Source organism: Rhinatrema bivittatum, chromosome 4 (genome assembly GCF_901001135.1).
Source record: "Rhinatrema bivittatum chromosome 4, aRhiBiv1.1, whole genome shotgun sequence".
Taxonomy (NCBI): Eukaryota; Metazoa; Chordata; class Amphibia; order Gymnophiona; family Rhinatrematidae; genus Rhinatrema; species Rhinatrema bivittatum.
The window spans coordinates 419,800,054-419,825,087 of NC_042618.1; the positions used below are offsets into that span (position 1 = coordinate 419,800,054).

At 41.4% G+C, this 25,034-nt stretch overlaps 1 protein-coding gene across 3 annotated transcripts in view; it reads left to right on the forward strand.

The window, feature by feature from the left end:
• Positions 1–25,034, forward strand: part of CHCHD6 (coiled-coil-helix-coiled-coil-helix domain containing 6) — a 453,605-nt gene that overhangs the window by 343,041 nt on the left and 85,530 nt on the right. For 2 of the 3 annotated variants that reach the window (XM_029601326.1, XM_029601325.1), the window contains exon 7: positions 19,520–19,655. The exons of the other annotated variant lie outside the window; for it this stretch is intronic. In XM_029601326.1, the coding sequence (XP_029457186.1) occupies positions 19,520–19,655 (136 nt within the window). The remainder of the gene's footprint in view (positions 1–19,519; positions 19,656–25,034) is intronic. 3 annotated transcript variants of the gene reach the window in all.

Genomic DNA, 25,034 nt, shown 5'->3' on the forward strand with positions numbered 1-25,034 from the left:
TTCAAAATTCTGCCAGCCTTCGACTCGCCTAGATGGAGACCAAGCGCCGAGATTTAGGGGGCGCCGTGGCAGGCAGCCAGCTCCCGACTCGCCCTGCCTGCTCCCGAGTGTCACCCTCCCGACCCCTCCCCTAGTGGTCCAGCGAAGGTCCCGGGAGCGATCTGCTGCTCCCTGGGCCTCGGCTGCCACTAAGCAAAATGGCGCTGGTTACCTTCAGCCCCTATCATGTGACAGGGGTCAACCAATGGCACCGGTAGCCCCTGTCACATGGTAGGGGCTGAAGGCCACCGGCGCCATTTTGCTTAGTGGCAGCTGAGGCCCTGGGAGCGGCAGATCGCTCCCGGGACCTCCGCTGGACCACTAGAGGGGTGTCGGGAGGGTGAGTCGGGAGCTGGCTGCCTGCCACGGGGCCCCCTAAGTCTCTGCGCCGATCTTCTTTCTGTGAGTGTGTGTGTGTATGTGAGAAAGGAATCTGCCAGTTTTAAAAAAATGAAATATGATAATACATATACCTGAACTCTTGAAAAGTTGGATGAAAGATAAAATTACTAAATTTTAAGCATCCCTCTTCTGGAAAATAAAATTTAACTTAAAGTGGGTAGAGACAAATACTAAAGCAAAAAAAATTAAAGTTTTTAAAATGTTCATCTCAGCAAAATCACAAATTTAAGATACTGATGGCAGGTGGGGTTTGGTTTGGGTTTTTTTTAAAGCATAATTTAAGCATGAAGACTAGAATAGTTCCAATCTGAAACGGTTTTGCTATTTTTTTTTTAAGCCTTTAGAAAATGTATATTTTTAAATGACTAAGACTGGAATCTTCCTATTTAAAAGGGAAGCCGACTAAGGATGTCTTTTGGTTCCATATCTCCCACATGAATAATCATACGACTGATAGTTTGAAGAAAGACACTTGCTTTATTGCCTGGAAGCGTAAAACAAGAGAAGCTGTACTGTGTGGGTGGCTGTCCCTTGGGAGGACAGAACCTGAAGGAAGGGTGTCATTTCGCCTTCTGATAGGAATGTGGTTTTCTTATTTAATGATTGGGATCATCACTTTCACTTTTAGTAAAAGTGAAAAATGCTGGAAGTTTGAAAGCAAGGTGCTTCTGTGAGAATGTAATGTGTATGTGAGACAGGGAGAGTGCGTCTGTGTGTCAGTGTGTGTGCAAGAGAGATGGAGCATGTTTTTGGCTGGCTTGTGGCTGTGAGAGAGGGCATGTGTGTGATTGAGCCTGTTTGTAAGTGAGATAGAACATGTGTGTGATTGAGAGCTTGTGTGTAAGTGAAATAGAGAGAGCATGTGTGTGATTGAGAGCTTGTGTGTAAGAGGGAGCGAGAGCATTGTGTGATTGAGAGAGTCTGGCCAGAGAGGTGACGTGTGTATGTGTGAGAACGGCTGATCAGGGAGATGACTGGTGTGTGTGTGTGTGTGTGTGTGTGTGAGAGAGAGAGAGACTGGTTGGGGAGAGATTGGTGTGTGAGAGACAGAAACTGGTCCTGAGGGTGTGACTGGTATGTGTGTGAGAGAGAGAAGAGACTGGTTGTGGTCCCTAAGGAAGAGGTCTGTGAGGACAGCTTCAGCAGCTACTGCTGCTTCTGATATGGCCTGCAAGGGAAAGGAGTAGGAGAACTGCTGAAGAGGGTAAGCAAAGGTGGCTTTTTAAGTTCATTTTTCTTGATTGACTACCATTTTAATTATTGGGTAGTATGTGATGTCTGCTGTTTGAAAAATTTTATTGGTGTTTGGTAAAGCTTTCAAAATTTGCATGCATCTTTAATTATTGGATATTCTATTCATCAGCTGTTTTGAAATTATTTTATTTGTATGATTTTATAATTATGATTAATGATTTATATATCTTTATTTTATTGATTTGTTTCACGAGGAATGATGACATGTGCTGGGGAAATATACCATTTGTTCATAAGCTTAAAATTAACTTCTCTGAAAAAATGCAGGACTAGAACCCCCATTTTGAAAGGTAAAACTATTGAACAAATCTGTATTATTCAACCAATTTAAAGAAAACAACTGTAATTTGATTGTGCTGGTATGTTCCCTCACGTCACGCACACACAGTTACAACTTAGGAAGACCTCTGGTCTCTCTATCACTTCCCATAGGTGAAAATAACCAGCTAGGTTTATTGTGTACAAGGAATATAGAAAAAACATTCTGTATCTTCTGCATTAGGAATCCGCACATAGCTTCAACCCTGCTTACCTCTCTCACAAGCAGACCTGATTCCTATTACATGAAAGTTATTCAGGAAATGAATCAAGAACAGGAGAGGTGAGCTAGCGGTGAGGGCAACGGGCTGAGAACCAGGGAAGCCAGGGTTCAAATCCCATTGACTTATATTGTAAACTCTGAACACCATGTACTGCGCTGCATGCATCTAGTAATGCTGTAAAAATAAGCAGCATTATCTGAACATTATTCAGAAAGTGAATAAAGAGCAGGTCTAGTTTCTTGTGAATTCTAATCTGTACATGTTCAGCACCCTTACAGAGTAATCTGGATCATTTAGGTCAAATCACTTTACTTTTCTTTGCATCCTCATAAACTGCATCACGATGCCCATCTTCCAAATGGAGCCTTTCTGTAGATTTTGGTGACATCATCCTCTTAAAGTATTATAACCATTGAATGCATAGCAGTTTCACTTCTGAATGCCTTGGAAACAAAGGTTAACAAATGAAACAACAACAAAAAAGTGATACTTTTTATTGAACTAAGAGGTCCATTTTCAGCCACTGGCTGGTTAAGAAAGCTAGCCAGATAAACTCATCCGGCTAGCATAGCAGGAATAATCAGTGACACAGACACACTTTAATGACAGCAGGATAAGTTTATGTAGCTAACTTTAAGATTGCACTACATCTTCCTTAAAGTTATCCAACTGTGTTGGCTGGATAATGCTGAAAAACAGTGTTTATCTGGCTAACATAGCTGGATAATTGGCCTCACCCTGAATTTATCTGACTAACTTTTTAGCCAGATAAAAGTTAACCTGCTTAAGTCCAGGATAATCTGATCGGTGAAATTTTTAAATCCCAGTGTTTGTCCAGCTAAGTGCCAGACTTAGTAGACAAATGTGCTAAATATGGACTTTTTCAATGGTTGGCAGGTTGAGGCTCACATCCAGTTGCAATTAATAACAGTAGCATTTTCCCTTCTCCCCTTTCCCTGTTTAGTAGATCCCAAGTGCTCTTAGATGTCCTGACATCCCCCACCCCAAAGAAGACTGCTTTTATGTTTCTGAATTGTAATCTGCTGGGGCATGGTTCTTAGCCTTTTTTTTAGATCATGGACCCCTTTGATAATCTGATGAAAGCAGTGAAATCCCCCGGCCCAGAAAAATGAATATAAATTCATACACGCGAAATTTTAAATGTGGATTCATAGTCTCCATGATTTCCTTCTATAAACCTCTGCTTAAGAACCCCAGTACAAGGAGATTGTTTAGCTACACTATAAAATGAAATTATTATTTTTAGTCTTATTTCCAAAGCAGTTTTCCCCCCACATACAGGCCGATACAGTACAGTGCGCTCCAACGGAGCGCACTGTTAACCTGCCCTTGGATGCGCGTTTTCCCTTACCCCTTATTCAGTAAGGGGCGGAAAATGCACGTCCAACCTGCGGCACCTAATAGCGCCCTTAACATGCAAATGCATGTTGAAGGCCCTATTAGGTATGCCCGCGCGATACAGAAAGTAAAATGTGCAGCCAAGCCGCACATCTTACTTTAAGAAATTAGCACCTACCCAAAGGTAGGCACTAGTTTCTGCCGGCACCGGGAAAGTGCACAGAAAAGCAGTGAAAACTGCTTTTCTGTGCACCCTCCGACTTAATATCATGGCGATATTAAGTCGGAGGTCCCGAAGAGTAAAAAAAAGCCGGTGGCTGTTGGGCCGAAAACCAGACGCTCAATTTTGCCGGCGTCCGGTTTCCGAGCCCGTGGCTGTCAGTGGGCTTGAGAACCGACGCCGGCAAAATTGAGCGTCGGCTGTCAACCCCGCTGACAGCTGCTGCTCCGGGTCAAAAGGAGGCGCTAGGGATGCCTTCTTTTGACCCGGAGCGTGCACGGTGGCCTGTGCGCGCTCCGGGAGAGCGGGCGTTTGTCCGCTCTCCCGCGGACTTTACTGAATCGGCCCGTAAGCTTGTTAGAGACCTTATATGCTAGATCTCCAGGGACCCCATCTTTAGTTTTGTAGAGGATATGGTTTTAAAATGTGGTATATTCACACACATGTTTTTGTTTATGTATGCACTTAAAAATAATCATTTCATTGTTGGCCATCTCTGCTGTTCTATTATTTGTTGCACTGACAGTAGCTTTTAGGAGACTACATAATCTAACCACGCTTCCTAGAATCAGCATTTGACTGGTCTAACTGTAGCAAGTTCAGTTCATCCTGCCTATAGTTAAATACTGAACTGTAGGTGTCACTTGAGCTCCCAGCTGCCCTCTGAACCCCTGTATATTCCTGTGAAGGAAATGTTTAAAGGTGGGGAGGCATGCTATCCCGAGAAATTACAGAGGTAAATAACTCTGCCTTTTAGTTGGGTGAGCTGAGGTACAGTCAGTGTAAATCTAAAAGTTGGCAGCAGACATAGCCATTACCAGTTGCAATAACCTGATAATGACTACTCTTTCTCTCTCTGTAGCCACTTAACCCAACTTTTTCTTTTGACCTACTTATCATACATTATATATATGTATTATAAATCATGTCGGTGGTAACTGATTAGATATTCCTTACCCCATCATCAGCAGAATCCCCATCCAAGATTCTCACCTTCCCCCAGCCACCTATCCCCTAGAAAGTCAGGTTTGATGTCATTTCTCCAAAATCGATTATTGTAACTCCCTCTTCCTTGGCTTCCCTGCCTCCACCATCAAACCACTACAACTCCCACAGGACGCCACAGCCCAAGTCCTTACAAATACGCAAAAGAACGAACATATTACTCCTATACTGAAAGATCTCCATTGGCTTCCTATCAACTCGAGAATACAATACAAAACCTTATCCCTCATACATAAGTCCCTAGTAAACGAAAATACGCAATGGCTACACAAGCCTCTCCAACTCCACTCCTCCATCAGACTACACAAACTGCATACCAAGGATCCCTCCACACACCCGCCCCTAAGCTCACTAAACTCGCCTCCACAATGAAGAGAGCTTTCTCAATAGCAGGTCCCTCTATCTGGAATGCCATGCCCCCCGACCTCCGCATAGAATCTTGCACAACGAAATAAAAAAAAAAATTAAAAACATGGCTGAACCAACAGGCCTTCTCCTAACCCCTTACACACCCCACCTTCGCAGAAATCATAACTAATCTCTATTAAACTCTTGCTTCTAAATTGTACATAATCTTGTTTCTAGCTCCTTCTTTTTCCCCACCCTCCTAAAACATTTAATATCTAACATTTTCAATGCCTCCCCTCCCTGTTACCATGTGTTCCATATAATTTATTATGTGATGAAGTTATTTATTATGTGGTGAAGTTATTTATTTCTTATGCGTTATGCTTTTCCATGTAATTGTTTTACCAATTATGTGGTGAAGTTACTTGTTTTCTTATGCGTTCCATGTAATTGTTTTGCCATATATTTAGGCGCTTTGTTTCCCTGTAAACCGATACGATGTGAAAACGGCTATGGGGTATATAAAAACGATTAAATAAAAAAAAAAGTGTCTATTCAAATGGCAGGTGAATTTCTTATTCATACAGCTGTTTTTATAGGTCCTAAAAAAAAACACCCCAAAAAACCAACCTTTCTCACAGCTTTAAAAATATTGCTTGAAACACAAGGAGTAAGATTAATTTGATAAATTAAAACGGCAAATATACAATAAAATTGGATATGATCTCTAGAGCCATTAAAAAAAAAAAGTCATGTCATAAGAGTCACATTGAGAGTTCTAAATATTCTCCATAACTTCTCAACATTGAGTTGTTTCACCGTGCTACAAATTCTTCATGTTTGATTTTGGGTTGGTTTTTTTTTACGTTATCATCATGTTTATGTTTATTACTATTTCATTCTACATTATGTAACTTTATTTCTCATGTTATTTGCTTCCATTGAACCACCTACTCGTTCTTTGCCTCCTGCCTGGTTTTGCCCTCCATCGTTGTTATTGCTCCCCTCCCTTAACTGTTCGCTCTATTTTTCCTAGTTCCATTGTAAACCGATATGATGTACCCATGAATGTTGGTGAAAAAAAAGTTGTTAAATAAATAAAAATAAATGATATATCTAGGATCATAAAGCTATGCGTCTCCACCAAGCTTTTCACCATCTGCTTCAATAGACCTTCTACATTCTCATAACCACTCAGGCCGTATGCTTGGTATGGCAGAATCAGAAAGCACCAGAATGAATTATGTATCTTCTAATTCTACCTGTCTTGATCTAGTACGAAAATGAATGGCCTACTTCAATAGTCAAGCAGAATTACTTGTTTAAAAAAAAAAAAAAGATTAACCTAATTTAATCTTTCTGCCTCTGTTCTGTTCTAAAGGCAGTTAGTGTGGCTTATTGAAAACCATGAGCAGGAACTATGGGTGAAATGGCACTAGGTCAAATGTATCAGCCATTGCTTTTATGGGTTGAGATCTTTTCAGCATTCTCTTAATAACCATATCACTTCACAAATGGTTCATGATTCTCTTGCAGAAATTAATCTGGTAGTGTTAGAATATGTAGCACAAGTGAAAGATAGGTCAGAAACGAATGAGCCCTTATATTCCTTAAAGCAGCAGTCTATACTGGTGAGAAAAAATGCCCTAACTGGCTGACTTAACCGAGGGAGAGGGGCATTAGTAGCAGTGTACCACAGGAATTGGTCCTGAGACCGATTCTTTTAAACATTTTCATGAGCAGCACTACGGGAAGATTGTCACAAAAGGTTTGTCTATTTGCCGATGACAGCAAAATCTGCAACAGGGTAGATAGGAAGGTGTGGAAAACACAAGGAGGTATCTAGCAGAGTTTAAAGTCTGGTGTAGAGTCTGGCAGCTAAGATTTAATGATTAAAAAAAAATGCAGTCATGCACTGGGCTGCAAAATCCTAAGGGAGTGGAACACAGTACAGGGTAAGAAACTATAAGTATGAAAGAAGAGCGGGATCTGAGGGTGATTGTATTGAATGATATTAAGGTGGCCAAACAGGTGGATAAGGTGACAGCACCTTGGCTGCATAGAGAGAGGAATGATCAGCAGAAAAAAGGAGGTGATATTGCTCCTGTATATGTCCCTGGTGAGACCTCATTTGGGACAGTGGGTACAGTTCTGGAGACAGCATCTTCAAAAGAATATTCACCAGTTGAAATAAGTCCAAAGGGTGGCTATTAAAATGGTCAGCAGTCTTCATTCTAAAGCACATGGGGACAGACGTAAAGATCTAAACATGTATACCCTTCTGGAAAGGTGGGATAGGGGAGATATGATGGAGTCATTTAAATACCTCTAAGGTTTCCACGCACATGATGTGAGCCTCTTTTAAAGGAAAGGAGGCTCTAGAATTGAGGGAGTCATGAGATGACGATGAAAGGGGTAGACTCAGGAGTAATCTAAGGACATTTTTCTTTATGAAGAAGGTAGTGGATGCATGGAATAGGATTCCCATGGAGGTGGTGGAGACAAGTACAGTATCTGAATTCAAGAAAGCATGGGATAAACACACAGGATCTCTGAGTGGTAGGGATTGTAATTGATGTGGATGGACAGGCTAGATAGGTCGTAATGGTCTTTTGCTACCATCATGTTTCTAGCTTTACTCCACTATGGACTACCGCCAAGTTATCTGGCGAAGTACTTAGCCAGATAATTTGAGGCCAGTGAATCCAAGCGAGATATTTGAAATTTCACGGTTTGTCTGGCTAAGTGCCAATTAATCTGAGCCAAACCCCTTTCAGTATGGACCTCTGTAAGTACCTTTAGTACGGTAGTTCTTCAGAGAGCAGAGTGGCAAAGTCCCCATCCTGTCTCAAAGGCAGAATCTAGTTTTGCATTTAGCCACATTACAACTTTTCTTTGTTATTTTTTTTGTTGTTGGTGTTGTAAGTCAAGAGATAAGTGGCACTTCATTAAATGCAGCAGCGATATTGCTGTTAAAGGTGGAAATTATGATTTTTAGCATGGTAAAGGTTGGGAATCATAGCAGGCATTCCCCAAAGTGTTGCTGTGTGTTTGACCGACCCTGCTTCGGGAGTGGGTTCTGAGGATGGATGTAAATTAGGACAGGGAATCATGATGTGGGGAACAGCATTGACTGTTGGTAGTGGGGTGCTTTTAAAGCCAGGATATTTTGAATTAGACAGTAGGAAACCAGGAGTCATGCATTTACTGAAGATTATTACAGGGTATTTTTTTTTGACTAGTGGTGAGCTGTTGGACCACATGATGAATCAATCATGCGCGCTCCCTTTGGTGTGTAGAAGCCAAATCACAGTATGGGCCAGATTTATCAAAAATTATTCCCTCAGGTGTAAATTGCAACAGAACTGTGAATAAAATCAGATCTTGTCAATTTCTATAGCTCTGAGTTGTGTTTTGCTTGTTTTTAAGCACCCCATTACTTTTGATAAAGGTATTGTCTCCGCAAAAGAACATGCCATTTACCTGTAGTTCTCTTCATGGGCCAGTGGGCTGCATTATACTACATTTGTAACTATTTAGAATACACAAGGACAAAGGAAAATCATATGTCTGGTTAATAAGATTTCACTTGCATATTTCTAGTTTTGATGGCTAATATATAAAGTACTAATAGGTTATCCATCTAATTTATATTAACAATGCTTTGTCAAATAATTGTAATATAAATCCAGGGGGGAGATGCAAACATGTCTTAATTGGCATGGGGCTAATGAGCTGTTGCAGAAGAATTTTAGTAAATCTGGTACACAGGTTGCTCCACTGCAGAGCTTGAATTGTATTCAGGATTCATGTAGTTAATTAATATACTGTAGTATTAAATTGCTGCATGGGTTGGAAGCTCTTTTAATTTTTATTTCTGAATAATGGAGGTACATCTCTGCAGGTCTTGTCAGTTTGCATGTTAGAGTCAGCTTCTGCGCTTAGGAGAATGGACATAAGGTAAGTTTTCCATAACGCCATTGATGATGATTGGATTTTTGTAGCAATGAAAAAGAAAAGAGTAACCTAACCTGAAGGTAATCCCGTTGGGATTTTCTCTTCTAGGACAGGCATATTGGACCATTTTCACCACTGAGTGGCAGTATTCACATTTCTAGAGCACAAAACTCTGGTATTTGCTAATAAAAGGAATCAGACTTTTTATTTTTGGCCATTGATGGAAGTGTGTAGAGTAATAGAGGTGTTAGTTGAGGTTTCCATCTGAAAAAGCAGTCAAGGTCATAACATTTTGATTACAAATCAATGTAAAGTAAAACCCCTTAAAAATATCATTTATTGCAGGCCATCATTATTTAATGTATACTTTGCTATGAATTATATAGCAGCTTTGCAGTATTTTTTTTATAAATGTATATATAATATAAATATAAAATGTATTGAACAGTAGTAAACCAAGAAATGTAAGAAATTAAACTCATGCAAATTCCTGATACAGTCTCAAAACTTAACGTTAATAGTGGCGCCTGCTTGCTACATTTGCTTGATGAACGCTTCCCACCAAGATTGTGTCAGCTGGCTTTCTTTGGAAGGGGAACCCCCTTTTTTTTTGGAGATGAGTAATGATCATATTTTGTGTCTGACAAAGTTTCATTCTGTTCAATACACATTAAATGGGTGGTTTGATCCATTCACTCACAATGATATCCTCTTAAATAATTTATGAAATCTAGCAGCCATATACTCTGTTTATATCAGTAAGGGGAGTTTCAGCAAAACTCTTTGGTAAACCAGTATAAAGCATTACCAATTAAAAAAAAAAATAGTGTCATGGAAATTTTGCCAGCTGACTCTGTTTCAGCTTGGGAAGAGTCACGCGAGGGTTAAGAAACAGCTTTTTCGGCTTCTCTAGAATTGGCCATGACTAAGATAAATGTCTAATTCACTGCGAGCATCCTTACTGCTGCCAGTAATAAAAAGCTTGCTTCACATATTCACCCTGCTGTAGACGTTTCACTTAAATTAAATATCAGGAGAACATATAATAGCACGATTCCACACCAAGCCAATATTATCAGATTGATGTCAACCGAGATAATGTAAGAAGGATAAGTTGATGAGATTTCATTTATTAAATAAAGCAAGGGAATGCACAGAGAGAGAGAGAGATTTAGTTAGCCGTCATGTATCAGAATGTACAGTAGTGAACTCTTGTCATGCCATACCTTAGGGGAATGAAGAGGTGGAAGAAACTCTTTGCTGCATTTAAGAAGCTGCTTCCTTTTTTATAGATAGATTGGATTTAACTTTCTGTAAGGATAAAAGGCTGGAAGCCAATAAGTTGGGATTTTCAAATTCTGGATTTCATGCCTTTCTATTTGTCTACATGAGAAGAACTTTAGTGACCACATGACTTTATGTCCTTGAGTAAACAACTAGTGTCACGTACACCCTGATAACTAAATACAAATTACAGTGACACTGAGGGGATGAAGCTCTGTTTTTCTCCTGGAACAAAGTTGATGGTTCATTCCTCTGAAGGCTTGTTTCAGCCTGCTGAGCTTTCACTTAATGTCACACTGTGCATGCATGCACATGCTGTAACTCACTACTCATCATGCTTGGTAGAAATCCTTCTTTGGAATAGTGCAAGTGTAAAAAGTGCATGCCATGACATGAGTAAACGGTGACACACTACTTTTAGAATATGGGGTTCAGTTTTAGGTACCCAATCCTTTAAAAATGTATGCCAGTGTCAGAAAAGATACAAAGAACTGCCAATGAGCTAATAATGGGGACACGGCAGCTGTTGTATGCCGAGGAATTGTCCAGGAATAAATGTAATGATGCTGTCCAAATACATAAAAGGATTTTCACTGGTGATCTTTTTACAAAAGCAGTTAAAGCAAAACAAGGAAGCATCTAGTAAGATTACGGGATAATACATTTCACCACTCTCAGAGAAAAGGATGTTTTACTAAGAGTGATAAAATTATGAAGCATTTTGCCAGCATTAAGCAGTCATGGCTACAGAACTAAATCAACTCAGAGTAAATTGTACATATTTTTAGAGGGAAAAGATATTTAGAAACAGAGGCTCCTGTGTATTTATTCCTTGGAGGTATTTAAACATCTTTATCACATCTCCCCCTTCTTTACTTTCCTCTGAGATATATGTATTTAGATCTTTAAGTCTGTTTATGATGAATCTCATTGACCATTTTAGTAGCTGCCCTCTGAACTGACTATTCAGTTTATATTCTTTTGAAGATGCAGTCTCCAGAATTCTACACAATAATCCGGATGAGATCTCACCTCCTTTTTCCTGCTGGCTGTTTCTCTCCCTGTGCAACCAAGCATCCTTCTGCCTTTTGCCATCACCTTATCTACCTGTTTGGCCACCTGAAGATGATCAGATATCACCCTCAGATCTCACTTTTATTTTGTGCATATTGTATTGCTCCTTTGGGGTTTTGCAACCCAAATGTACCCTGCAGTTTTTAGCATTAAATCTTAGCTTCCAGAATCTAGACTAGAGATAGGTAACTCCAGTCCTAGAGTTCCACAAACAGGCCTGGTTTTCAGGCCATCCACAAAAAATATGCTTGTGATATATCTGTATTCAAATATACCTTATGCAAATTCAATGTGGATATCCTAAAAACCAGGCCTGTTTGTGGAACTTCAGGACCAGAGCTGCCTACCTCTGCTCTAGACTATTCATCAAGCTTCACTAGATCCCATGTCATGTTTTCCACACCTTCCAGAGTATCTTCCCTGCTGCAGATTTTGGTATCCACAAAAAGGCAAACCTTTCCTGATAGCCCTTCCACAATATCACTAACGAAAATATTGAATAGAACCAGACTAATCTTTGTATCATACTCCTTTTCTCAGAGGGAAATTTTTTTACCACTGCACTTTTGTTGCCTCCCAGTCAACTAGTGTCTAACCCTGTCACTTACTTTAGGGTCCACACCTAGGGTATTCAGGTGTTTATAAGTCACTTATGTCAAACCATATCAAAGATCTTGCTAAAATCCGAGTACAGTAAATCAAGCACTGTCCCCTGATATAACTTTCTGGTCACCCAAAGAAATTTATTGCATTCTTCTGATGAGACCTACCTCTGGTGAAACCATGCTGCCTTGGATCTTGTAATCCATTGGATTCTAGAAACTGCACTATCCTTTGTTTTAGCAGCAATTTCATTAATTTTCCCATCATCAGACTAACAGGCCTGTAGGTCCTCTTTGTTACTTCCACTTTTGTCTAGAGTGTTACGGTTTTGGCTGCAGTGCAACCGCCTCACCACCAGGGGTCCCTCTAGTGCTGGCTTTCCGGACAGGCCCAGTCCATCTTATCTGTCCACTCTGTGCTCTGGGTGTGTCCTTATAACCCTGCCTGCCAGTTGCCTCGGTGCTTCGGCATCGAGCTCACCTGGGCTCCCTGCTCTAGCCTTGCGCGGCCTTCGGGCCTTTCCTTGCCTTGCCCTGCGCGGCCTTCGGGCCTTTCCTTGCCTTGCGCGGCCTTCGGGCCTCCTTCCTCGTTGTTCTCACCTGGCCTACGGGCCTTCTGACCTGCTTGCTCTGCTTACGGTGTGTGGCCTACGGGCCTTCTGTGTGTGTGTGGCCTACGGGCCTTCTGACCTGCCCTGCTCTGCTTATGGTGTGTGGCCTACGGGCCTTCTGACCTGCCTTGCCCCGCTTATGGTGTGTGGCCTACGGGCCTTCTGTGTGTGTGTGGCCTACGGGCCTTCTGACCTGCCCTGCTCTGCTTATGGTGTGTGGCCTACGGGCCTTTTGTCTGTGTGTGTGGAACCTACGGGCCTTCTGACCTACCTTGCCCCGCTTATGGTGTGTGGCCTACGGGCCTTCTGTGTGTGTGTGGCCTACGGGCCTTCTGACCTGCCTTGCTCCGCTTATGGTGTGTGGCCTACGGGCCTTCTGTGTGTGGGTGGCCTACGGGCCTTCTGACCTGCCTTGCCCTGCTTACTGTGCCCTGACCCAGCCTGAACTTAGACTCTGCTCATTGCCGCCTGCCCTGACCCAGCCTGAACTTAGACTCTGCTCATTGCCGCCTGCCCTGACCCAGCCTGAACTTAGACTCTGCTCATTGCCGCCTGCCCTGACCCAGCCTGAACTTAGACTCTGCTCATTGCCGCCTGCCCTGACCCAGCCTGAACTTAGACTCTGCTCCTTGCCGCCTGCTCTGACCCAGCCTGAACTAGACACTGCTTATTGCTGCCTGCCTTGACCCAGCCTGGAACCAGACACTGTTTCTAGCTTCCTGTCTCTCTCCACCTGGAGCCACCCTGCTGGGTGGTGTTCACGCCTCCTGACCGGAGCCCAAGCGTAACATAGAGGAACACCTGTGACTGTCTCCAATCCTTTGGAACCAGTCCTGGCCCTAAAGAAGCATTGAAAAAGTCAGAAAGCGGAGCTGCCAGAATCTCCCTTAGTATCCCATCCGGCTCCATTGTTTTATCTACTTTTAGTTTTGTGTGCTCCTTGTGAACCTATTTTTCTGGCAGTGATATGGCTGCACTTTAGGGAAGAATGCCTAGCCAGCGATTCTGAGCTGATCTCCATATTTGGAGTCAGGAAGGAATATGTTTCAGTGTTGCAGTATTGGCTATTGTTGCAGTGTGTGGGTTTTTTGGGGTTTGTTTTTTTTTTCTACCTTCTCCTCCATTACCATTTGAAGAGAACAATTAGGCAGTCAGAAGAAGGCCTGGACCTCTTGGGCTCAAGGTCGTCTTTCAGGCTAGCCAGCTCTGTGCATTTAAAGATTTTGACACACGTGTGCTACTTGTGTTATGAGGCCTGTAGCTAGTGAGTGAGTGGTGTCATCACCCTGGAGGTGCATCAGGTGAGAATACGGTACTGTCCTTACAATGTCTTGGGACCAAAGTAAACATATTTTTGCTTTGAAAATATCTCATTTTGCAATCTGTTGTTTTTAGTGTCGCCAGTAAAACACCAGTAGGCACTGTTAAAAAAAATTCCTTGCTATATTAGAGCTATATAGTTCTTAGTTTCATTGGAGAATTTTGATGCCTGGTCACCCGGTGGTGGTTGAAAAATCATTATGTTGGAGTTTGCTAAACTATTTTAGCAGGCACTAATAGTTTACATCCTTGCTGCCTAGTGCTTGTCACCGTGGCAGCTTCCATAGATCTAGATTTTTTGTGATCGGAGTCCTTTGTTCAGAGCAGGAGAGCAGCTGCACAGTGGCACATGATGTCATCTAACAAAAGGCAGCGCTTGCTTTATTTCTTCTTATTTTCATGTGTTGTTTTTCCTCATAGTGCCAAACAGGAAGGGCATTTGTTAGGGACCCTTCTTTACTTTAATAATCTAGGTAGGGATTTGGTGGCGTTTCCAGAGTTCCTAGTTAGTATTGATTTTACAGTGGTCACTTTCTACTTGATGAGAGGAATGCTAATTAAGACGCCCGTCCAGTGTATTAGACCTATTAATATCGAAGCTGCCAGATTGCTGCATCGTATTTTGCTTAGATTTATGGGAAAAGATAGGGGAAGAAGTAAAGGAAGTGTATGTATAGAAACAAAACAGGTGGCTAGTGGCAACCATAAAGATTGTGCTTGTGTATATGTATATATATATATATACACAAGCACAATTATTATGTTCAAATTTGTTTTTTTATTTAGTTCATAGAAAAATATCAAAAGATAAACAGTTTTCTATATATTAGACTTTCATAAAATCTACAATAGACGTTCATGTCTATATCTCACCGAAATACATTATTGGCTTTTATATAGTGCAAAATCAACACTCATTCATACTCAAACATACCCATTCATATTCAAACTCTCTTTTGTACCAATCATAAATAATTATTTGTGCAAAACAATACATACACATATTTGTAAAAACAAACACAACAGAACATGTTTCAATTGCTTACAGATTTTTACATTGCTGTCTTCAAAACAAACATTACATAATGTCCATTTTAAATCATTCAAATGCTATTATTTTACCACATCAAAGCCTTCATGTAGTCTTACTCATTAAACCTTATAGTTTTGTTGATCCCAACCGGGCCCTTGTTTCACCTAGCGGCTTCATCAGGGGAATATGTAATGGTTAAACCATAAACTTTCTCTTAATCACATCCACTACACGAATCCTTGCCACTGTGATAGAAACACCAATTGTCTTCTTTAAAGTTCCAATTGCTTGTAGTGCACAGTCAATTTCTGTATCTGTGCCATCAATATGAAATAAGTTTATATCCAAGGAAAAATTTCTTTTTTTATTTTAAAAACTTAAAAAAAAAAACCCTCAAATTTCGAATATCAATTTGAAATATGTCTTTTACTCTATTTTTCTCCTTCTACAAAATATCACCCATGTATATTCTCATAAACCACTATTTTAACTCCTCCCATTAGTCATCTGGTACCTTGTAACTTATATTTCTCATCTTAAAATATGTTTAAATAAATTAATACTATAAAGACAACCTTTATCCTATTCAACAATATTATTCCAATGCTATCACCCCAAAGAAATATATATATATATATATATATATATATATATATATATATATATATTTATTTATTTATTTTAGGGCAATTTTCAAAAACCATTTAACCAGGAAAATGGTTGTCAAAATTTGTCCACCTTGCGTATGCTGCCTTTTACCCCCATTTTTTGTGGAGGCGATCTTATGGCAAGGTTACCCCAGGGGAGGTGTCAATGCGCATTATTTTAGTTGAGAAAGGATTCACGGAAAAAGTAGATGCAGAGACCTGCAGGGACTTTTTTCTTGGAATAGTTTTGAAAAGGAAAGTATGCTCCTACCTTCCCTTTGAGACTGGTGAGAAATCTATGGGTGAAAGTGCCCACGTACTTTCCACTTGCACGAACTGTTTTGAAAATTGCCGCCTCAATACATACATATATATATATATATATATATATATATATATATATATATGTGTGTGTGTGTGTGTGGTGTGTATGTGTATATTTCAATTAGACATTTACCTAGATCAAACCAAGGTTAAATTAAGAGTCTGTTATAACTACGGTTTTCTTAAATTAGCATAAATGGATTCCCTGCTTGAAACTAATTGGTAGCAGAGTTAAAACAAATTTATGCAAGTATTTTTTTCAAGCATCACATAATTAAACTGTGGAATTTGTTGTCAAAGAATGTGGTCAAGACCTAGTAAAATAGCTGTGTTTTTAAAAAAAAGTTTGACTAGTTTCTAAAAGATAGGTCTGTTAACAAATATTAGCCAATTAGACTTAGGGATTGTAACAGGGAGGAAGGGATCTTCCCGTTAAGTTCTGCCGGAGACTCGAAGGACCCTTAGGCTGACCTAGCGTGGCACTTCATGTCGTTATACTCTTATGTTCTATGTTAGCAACAGGTGTGATGTCACAACTTACTGCAAGCTCTGAATTTGTTCTCATTTAACAGAGGATGGAAAGCAAAAGAATAACATGGAAGTTGTGTGTTGAATATTTTTCAGATAGATTTTGTTTCTGGTGTTCTTAGATGCAGAAGAAGGATTCAAGTTAACTGGAAATATTTTTGCTACTATGGAGTCTACATTAACCATATCTAACTATAGCAACTGTGTTCCATTAATTTTGTGTAATTTATTTAGTGCTTACTTCGTGCTAAATATCCTCAGCCTCTATTGGTCATGTGGGGTGACTTAGGTGCCAGAAGAAAACAGAACCAGTCAGTAGCCCATTATTGACAATGTATATAATATGCTTTGGTCCCTAGAACTGGAGTCTGTCTGTTAGAAATTAGTGGGGTGTGCATGCACATCCTGCTGAGTTCTGTGCCTGAGTGGCTCTGGCAGACTGCAGGGGCTGGTGGCTGTTGACTTCATAGCTTCCGCTGGCTTCCCTAGCCACAGGGAGCTGATATCTGGTGGACTGGAAGCAGGTACAGAACCTGGCATCTAGAAGGTGATGATCACGATACGCACTGTCTGGCAGGGTGAGGAAGCAGCAGTCAGAACAGATAGGGCCTACATGGGACAGCAATGATAGGCTGGCAAGGGGGCTGATTAGCACGGGCAAAGGGAGTAAAACCATCTTCCAGTGAATTTCACAGACAGCTAATAAAAATATATTTCTAAAGTGGTTTTCCCATTTGGGGGCCGATGCAATAAATGTGCACAGAAAACAGACGCTCAGTGTTGAGCACCCGTTTTCCTATTGCTCACTCCGCCACTTCTCCTGGGCTCCTGATCCAATATTAAAATGGGGGACATGTACTGTACTAATTGCTTGTTGCGATTCTAAGTGGAGATTAGCCTCGAGGAGATGTGCAATTACTCATTTATTTGAATACAGATGAGTTTGGGTTGTTTGTTATCTTAATGGATATATCTTGACCAACGCATTCAATGTGATCTTACTTTTCTTCCTGTTTTTGATTTCCCATGCCAAACCGTATTAGTTGATGTATTAAATGAAAACTGTTAGCATGACAGCGGAGCATTTTTGCTGGTTGAGGGAAGGTGGGAGGATGGAGGGGGGAGGTCATTATCGGGGGATGTAACTGGAATGTCAGTTATTGTTCTTCGATTTGCATTGTGATGTATGCGCGGACGTTCAAAAAAAAAAATTGTCAATTTTAAAAATAAAATGGGGATCATGCTAAAAAGGAGGCGCTAGGGACAAATGTGCCAGTTGGGAAAATGGACACTCAGTCTACAAGCGTCTGTTTTCTCCTGCTACCAAGCATGTACACGCACAAGATACACGGCCTGGATCATGTATCTTGTGTGTATTGGATGTTCAAACATTTTTTTCAAATAATTTTTTTTTTTTTTTTTTTAATAAATACTGCTTTATTTGGAATCTCAGAAAGCAGGATTTTTCTTTTTTTTCAATGCGCTCTTGAGCGTGGCATACCTTTGCGGCAGCCCTGGACTGGCATAAAATTAGCTGTGTTGCAAGGGGCCCATTGGTCGTGTGGAAAATTTATTGGATCCACGGGGGTTATCTAATAGCCTCATCTACATGTATTTCCATGTGATGAGCGCTATTAGCTACGTGGAGATTTGGAGGCGCATTTTGGATATGCTAATCTCCGTATTGGATCGGAGGTTATGAACGCGCATCCAAAACGAACGTCCAGTCACGTGTTAGGCCGTGAGCAGTGGCTGGCGCGTGGTATTGAATCGGCCCCTATGTGTCTATGGAAAAAATTCTTAGTACCTCTGGCCCCGTCAAGCAGTGCTTTTGACCATATTATAAGCAGGGCATATTGAAATTGGTAAGGGAGGAGACACAAAACCCTTTGGTGAGGAATTATATTTTTGTCAGTTGTCTTTAAAAGAAGCATCGTGACTCTCATTCAGTATAAACTCAGAACTTGTGTGCTAGTTTATGAAAGGGGTTTTGCAGTAAAAAAAAAAAAAAATACAGGAAAATGTTTGTATTTCACTTTTCTTCCCAAATAAATGACAAAGCAAATTCCAGTTTTAATGCTTGTGGATTTTCTCAGCATATCTAGGGAAAATGTGGAAATTGCAACAAATTAGAGCCAGACTGAAATCTAAGGGATGTACACAGGCGCATGTTTATCATTTTGCTTTTTGTTTCATCACCTGTTTATTTTAAATGAAAAAAAAAAAGAAAGAAAAATGGAATTTAAAAAAAGAAAGGAAAAATAAAACAAAACCAAAAATGTCAAAAATGTCAGTCCACAGCAAAAAAAAAAAACCCAAAGCAGACGCTCCTAGGCCTTCCACCTCTCCTGTGCCCCTTTTACCCTTTTGCTGAAACTTTTTTCACAGGGCAGGGGTAATCACCGGTCGCTCCTGCCCCTTTGATGCTTCAATTGCAAATGGCGCTGGCGCATCAAAGCCAATGCCATTGTTAACTTTTGCCATACAAAATGGCCTAGGCCCAAGAAGTTAATAATGGTGCTGGGCTCAGTCTAACCGGCACCATTTACAGATGCAGCCTCAACAAGACAGGAATGACCAGGGAAGAAAGTTTCTGCAAAAGGGGTGAGGTGTGGGTTGGGGAAGCGCCAGGAAGGTGTGGATTTTTTTGTGTGTGAAAGCAGTGGGGCTCCGCTTTATTTTTTTTAAACAAAATTAAGAGAAACAAAATTTTGTTTTTCTTTTGTTTCATTTTAAAAACAAAATGGGAAGTTTTGTTAACGTTTTCTATTGTGTTTCAAACTAGTGCATGTCCCTGCGGAAAGCCACATGGTTCAAGTTTGATTGCAAATTGTTTAAGCATCTCTGCATATTAGGTAGATGTCTGGGCCCATGTGCTATGCAATGCACTGAAAAGATATAAACAGTTCACTTCTTTCCTGTGAACTTTGCCATGCTCGTGACCTTCTGCTTGTATCGCTTCCTACACAGGAAGAGAAACTTTGAGCCCCTTTGCATGGGTTTGCAAGCTGAAATACTGAAGTGTTACCAAAAGAACAAGCAAGAAGTGCTGAACTGCTCTGATTTGGCCAAGGAGTACAGGCAGTGTGTGAGAGCAGCTCAGAAGGTAAGGAATGCTTTCATCGAACGTTTCACATTTATTTATTTATTTTTTGTCAAAATCATTTTTATTGAGGAGCTCAAGCAGTACAAGCACCAAAAATCATTGGGAGGTGTCCAATACAATGCAACATATTTACAAATGAGTAATACCAAAAACATCCCCCCCCCTCAGTGTGCCAACCAGGATAACTGGCGCACTCCCCGACTTCCATTGAAGGTCCAGTGGAGCGAAGCCACCGGACAGAATCATAACAAGCATTCACACAACCCAATCTTTCCATACATCACACACTCCCGCGCTCTTCCAATCCCCTCCGACCCTTAGGAGAGCGTCTCAAGTAGCGTAGGGATGCAAGCTCCTTCACAGATTAAATTCTGTCTAACAGCGGAGTTATTTCCGAAACCCTCCCATCGGCGCTCCTTGCGGAGCACATCTGACGAAGCTTCCCAGTTCCGTGTAGCAGTGGGTAGGCATAACCAAGTCACTTCCAAGATGGGTGGTAGCCATTAGCGAGCAGGTGCATTTGAATATCTGTTGGAAGAAGGGTAAAACAGGTAGCCCAGCAAGTTCTGTAAGTCTGATCCGGCACTCTCAGGCTGACCAATGAGGCTAATCGCTCCATTTGCATGGTAGAGGTGAGCCTATAGTACCAAGCCCGCATATTGGGGAGTGTACCCGGCGCTATCCAATCAGCTAAGATCGTTCGACAGGCCAGTAACACTGCAGTATGGCCGAACTTGTTCAGAGAAGATTGATAAACTGGGTTAGCTCCGTGCAGCCCAGATAAAAGTAATTTGCCAGTCTGGCTAACGGTAAAGCATGTACTTTGAGCTACAACTGCCAGCAACTCCGTTCCAGAACCCCGTGAAATGAGGGCATGTAAACAGCCGATGAGCCAGAGTACCCCTCTCCTGATTACATTTAATACACATTTTTTTAAACATTTTCTTTATTTGCATTTACACTATAACCCCCATTCTCTGAGATTGTGGGGCATGTGCAGCCACACCTGCTGGTAAGTGAAGACTTGCAGCATCAGGAGCTGTGAGTGTGCTAGTACACAGAAGAAGGTATCCAATGAACAGTGTAGTTATCTCTTATCACTTGCTCTTTCCAAAGACCATCACAACAGTGTTAAGAACAGAGGCCACAGACATTGGCAGTCACCATTGCTCTGGGTTCTGAAATCAAGGCTGATGAGATTTTTCCCAGCTAGAGGGGAAGGATGAAATTGATGCTGGTTTCCCAATCCGTTTTCTTTCCATTTCCGCCATTGCTGCATCTGGATATTTCTAGACCCTAGAACTCGGTCTCACCAACATCATACCACATTAGCCTTAGGGTACCACATGCATGCTGGGATTCCTGGCAGCAGCCCTAAATTAACTCCTGGAAAAAGAGGACACTTTTTTGTGTGGTTTCTGTTTTTTAATAGTAAAAGAAAATAGCTATGATTATTTGAAAGGATTTATAGATTAGAAACATTGTGATCAATGTGTGTTTGTGCCTCAGAATATATCGCTCTGAGTATGGCTCATCTAGGAACAGCAGTTGTAGTACAGTTCTGCATGAATGAAAAACTGTTGGTGCCTTCATTTCAAAAATTAGCCCAGCCCTATCTGTCTTGAGGTCATTATAGTCTCCAGGGCATTTTTACAAGAATAAGTATACTAAACCCGTGTTTTCTCTCCAGAGCTGGCTGCACAGTCAATGGTTAAAAATGCATTGATCTCTTGTATAAACCTCAGCGTTCTGCTTGGTCATGAACAGTATAGCCTTTGGATAAGCTATGGTAGTTTTCAAGCTGCCAATTGAATTGACAGTGTGGAGCCAAATTTGTGGGGCATTAGTTGTGGGTGGTCACAGAAAAAATGGTCACATGCTGTTTATTTTATTTATATTATTTTCAGCTTTATAATCCACCTTTCCAGTTCAGCTCAAATGTTAATTTTGTACCACTGCATTTCATCCACAGATTCTTTGTTTTTGAACATATTAAAAGTGCTGTACCGTTGACTTAGAAGAGAGATGTGCATTGCAGAACACAACAGATTTTTCTGAGCCTAATTGGGTTCTCTTCACTTAATTTTGGCAGACTAGACTGTACAACTTCTGCTGGAATTAAGCCATGCACCAATGTTAATGTGAAAATTGCCATGGAATCTTTAATGTCCCTAGACTGAGATTTGTATATCATCCAAAAAATAACACCTTCAGCAGCCTGACACCATACCGTGGCATTACTTTGGTATTGGCTGAGAGATTAGAGTGCCCCCCTGTGCTGTATCATTAACTCCCCTTTTTAGGCAGCAACCTATATTCCAAGTACCAGCTGGATAACCTGCCAGATTCTTAACTTCTGATAGCCCATGAGTTCAGCGTTCAAAGTGAAATAATGGTGGCTAACTTCTACTGTAAATCAGTTCTGGTTCATAAAGTCTTGCATATTTACAGTATGTATTAGGAAATGCTAGACAATAGAATCATGGTAAAGTCTAGAGACTGATATAATGTTCGCTAGGGTAACCCTAGAAAATCAAAACGTACAAGTAGAATGTGAATATACAGCATTCACTGTCTATCTTATCCCTAGAGTGATGTTGTTGACTTTTTCCCTATTGGAGAGAGATTCAGGCATTTATATTGACCAAATTTGTTTTCAGTTATTCCACTGCTGTACTCCAAAAAAAAAATAAAAAAAAAAAAAATATATATATATATATATTCCTGACTCCTGCACATGTTTAGAGTTGATTAAAATTTACTTCTGTTTATAGAAACATAGAAACATAGAAATGACGGCAGAAGAAGACCAAACGGCCCATCCAGTCTGCCCAGCAAGCTTCACATTTTTTTCTCATACTTATCTGTTTCTCTTAGCTCTTTGGTTCTATTTCCCTTCCACCCCCACCATTAATGTAGAGAGCAGTGATGGAGCTGCAACCAAGTGAAATATCAAGCTTGATTAGTTATGGGTAGTAGGGGAAGTAGGGGAAGTAACCGCCGCAATAAGCAAGCTACACCCATGCTTATTTGTTTTACCCAGACTGTGTTATTCAGCCCTTATTGGTTGTTTTTCTTCTCCCCTGCCGTTGAAGCAGGGAGCTATGCTGGATATGCGTGTAGTATCAGTTTTTCTTCTCCCCTGCTGTTGAAGCAGAGAGCTATGCTGGATATGCGTGAAGTATCAGTTTTTCTTCTCCCCTGCGGTTGAAGCAGGATATGCATTGAAAGTGAAGTATCAGGCTTATTTGGTTTGGGGTAGTAACCGCCGTAACAAGCCAGCTACTCCCCGCTTTGTGAGTGCGAATCCTTTTTTCTTCTCCCCTGCTGTTGAAGCAGAGAGCTATGCTGGATATGCGTGAAGTATCAGTTTTTCTTCTCCCCTGCCGTTGAAGCAGAGAGCTATGCTGGATATGCGTGAAGTATCAGTTTTTCTTCTCCCCTGCCGTTGAAGCAGAGAGCTATGCGTGAAGTATCAGTTTTTCTTCTCCCCTGCTGTTGAAGCAGGGAGCTATGCTGGATATGCGTGAAGTATCAGTTTTTCTTCTCCCCTGCCGTTTATGTAGTACTACAGAAGTACTATAGATTGGAACATCAGACAACTCCTCCATCTGTTCACAAATAGTGCCGGAGGGAACCGTGATAGATTTTTCCCAACAGGTCCGCAGTCTGGGCGTCATCCTAGACTCCAAGCTCAGCATGGAAGCTCAGATATGCTCTGATACCAAAGCTGCTTTTTTCTACCTGTGCCAAATTCGGCATCTCCAACGACTGTTTGATGTCCCTGCTTACACCACTGTCATGTAAGCATATGTTGTCTTCTAACTAGACTATTGCAACTCTCACTATAATGGCCTCCCCAAAAAATTCACGCACTGTCTGCAACTCATCCAGAATGCTACAGCATGAACAGGGCCAGCACATCCCAATAGGTGAACTAGGTGGTCGCCTAGGGCGCCAGCCATTAGGGAGCAGCAAAAAACAGCCATGTGGGGCAGAGACTCGGCAGGCCACGAGCAGCACCCATACTGCTCGTGGCCGAGAAATGCAGACCCTCGATGGGCCACGAGCAGTGCCCATCCTGCTCATAGCCAAGAGAAGCAGTGTCTTGGTGGGCCACGAGCAGCGCCTCTGTGTGTGTATGTGAGTGAGAGGGATTGTGTGTGTATGAGAGAGCAATGGTGTTAGTGTGAGAGAGAGGGAGGGAGCCTGAGTAAGGGTACATCTATGAATGAAACAAGGAACCTAAGTGTGTGTAAGAGAAGGGGGCCTGTCTGAGTGAATGAGGTCAGGGCCAGAGCCTGAACCGGGAAGGAGGGAGGATGGTGGGGGGCAGCCGCAAGGCAAAATGTTCACCTAGGGCGCTTAATACCCTTGCACCAGCCCTGGGCACGAAGCTTGTTCGATGCCAGTAAATTCGATCCAGTCACTCCTCTGCTGAAAGTCCCTCACTGGCTGTTGATCTTACACCGTTCCATTTTTTTTAAATCCTGGTCTGGCCTTCAAAGCCCTCAATGGCCTAGCCCCACCCTACCTGGCCAGTCGACTTTCTTTATATAACATGGCTCATCCTCATCCACCTGCCCCTAAGGAAATATGATTCATCTGCACGAGGAAACAGATCTTTGTTGGCTTGGTCCCAACCCTTTGGAACGCCCTGCCTCTGAACGTAAGATATTCTCCAGACCTGAGGATTTACAGAAAGAACCTGATAACCTGGCTGTTCACAGGGCCTTTGGCACCTAGTGGAAGGGTGACCCTCCTCCTTACTCTCTCTAGAATTTGACTTCTTGCTAAGTTTAGCCTCTGTTCCCCCCCCCCCCCCCTTGTTCTCAATTGATTGCTCTAAGATGGTGTTCTCAGACAGTGATCTCAGATGGTGTTCTCATATGATTACTCCTTGGTTGGTGTTCTGAGATGATGATCTGTTAATACTGTTTAGCATATGGTTAGTTCCTCTTCTTTGCTTTCTCTAATTGATGGCTAGCATTGTATTTGTGGCAGTTTCCCCTTTTTCTGTAAAATTTTTGTTATCGTGGCAGAACCTTTTCTTAAGCATTGTAACATGCTTTGATCTTATCTGCTGTAAGGGGCGATCCGGGTAACTATAGACCAGTGAGCCTGACTTCATTGCCGGGAAAAATAGTGGAAAATATTCTCAAGATCAAAATCGTAGAGCATATAGAAAGACATGGTTTAATGGAACACAATCAACATGGATTTACCCAAGGGAAGTCTTGCCTAACAAATCTGCTTCATTTTTTTGAAGGGGTTAATAAACATGTGGATAAAGGTGAATATAAATATAGTGTATTTGGATTTTCAGAAGGCGTTTGACAAAGTCCCTCATGAGAGGCTTCTAAGAAAACTAAAAAGTCA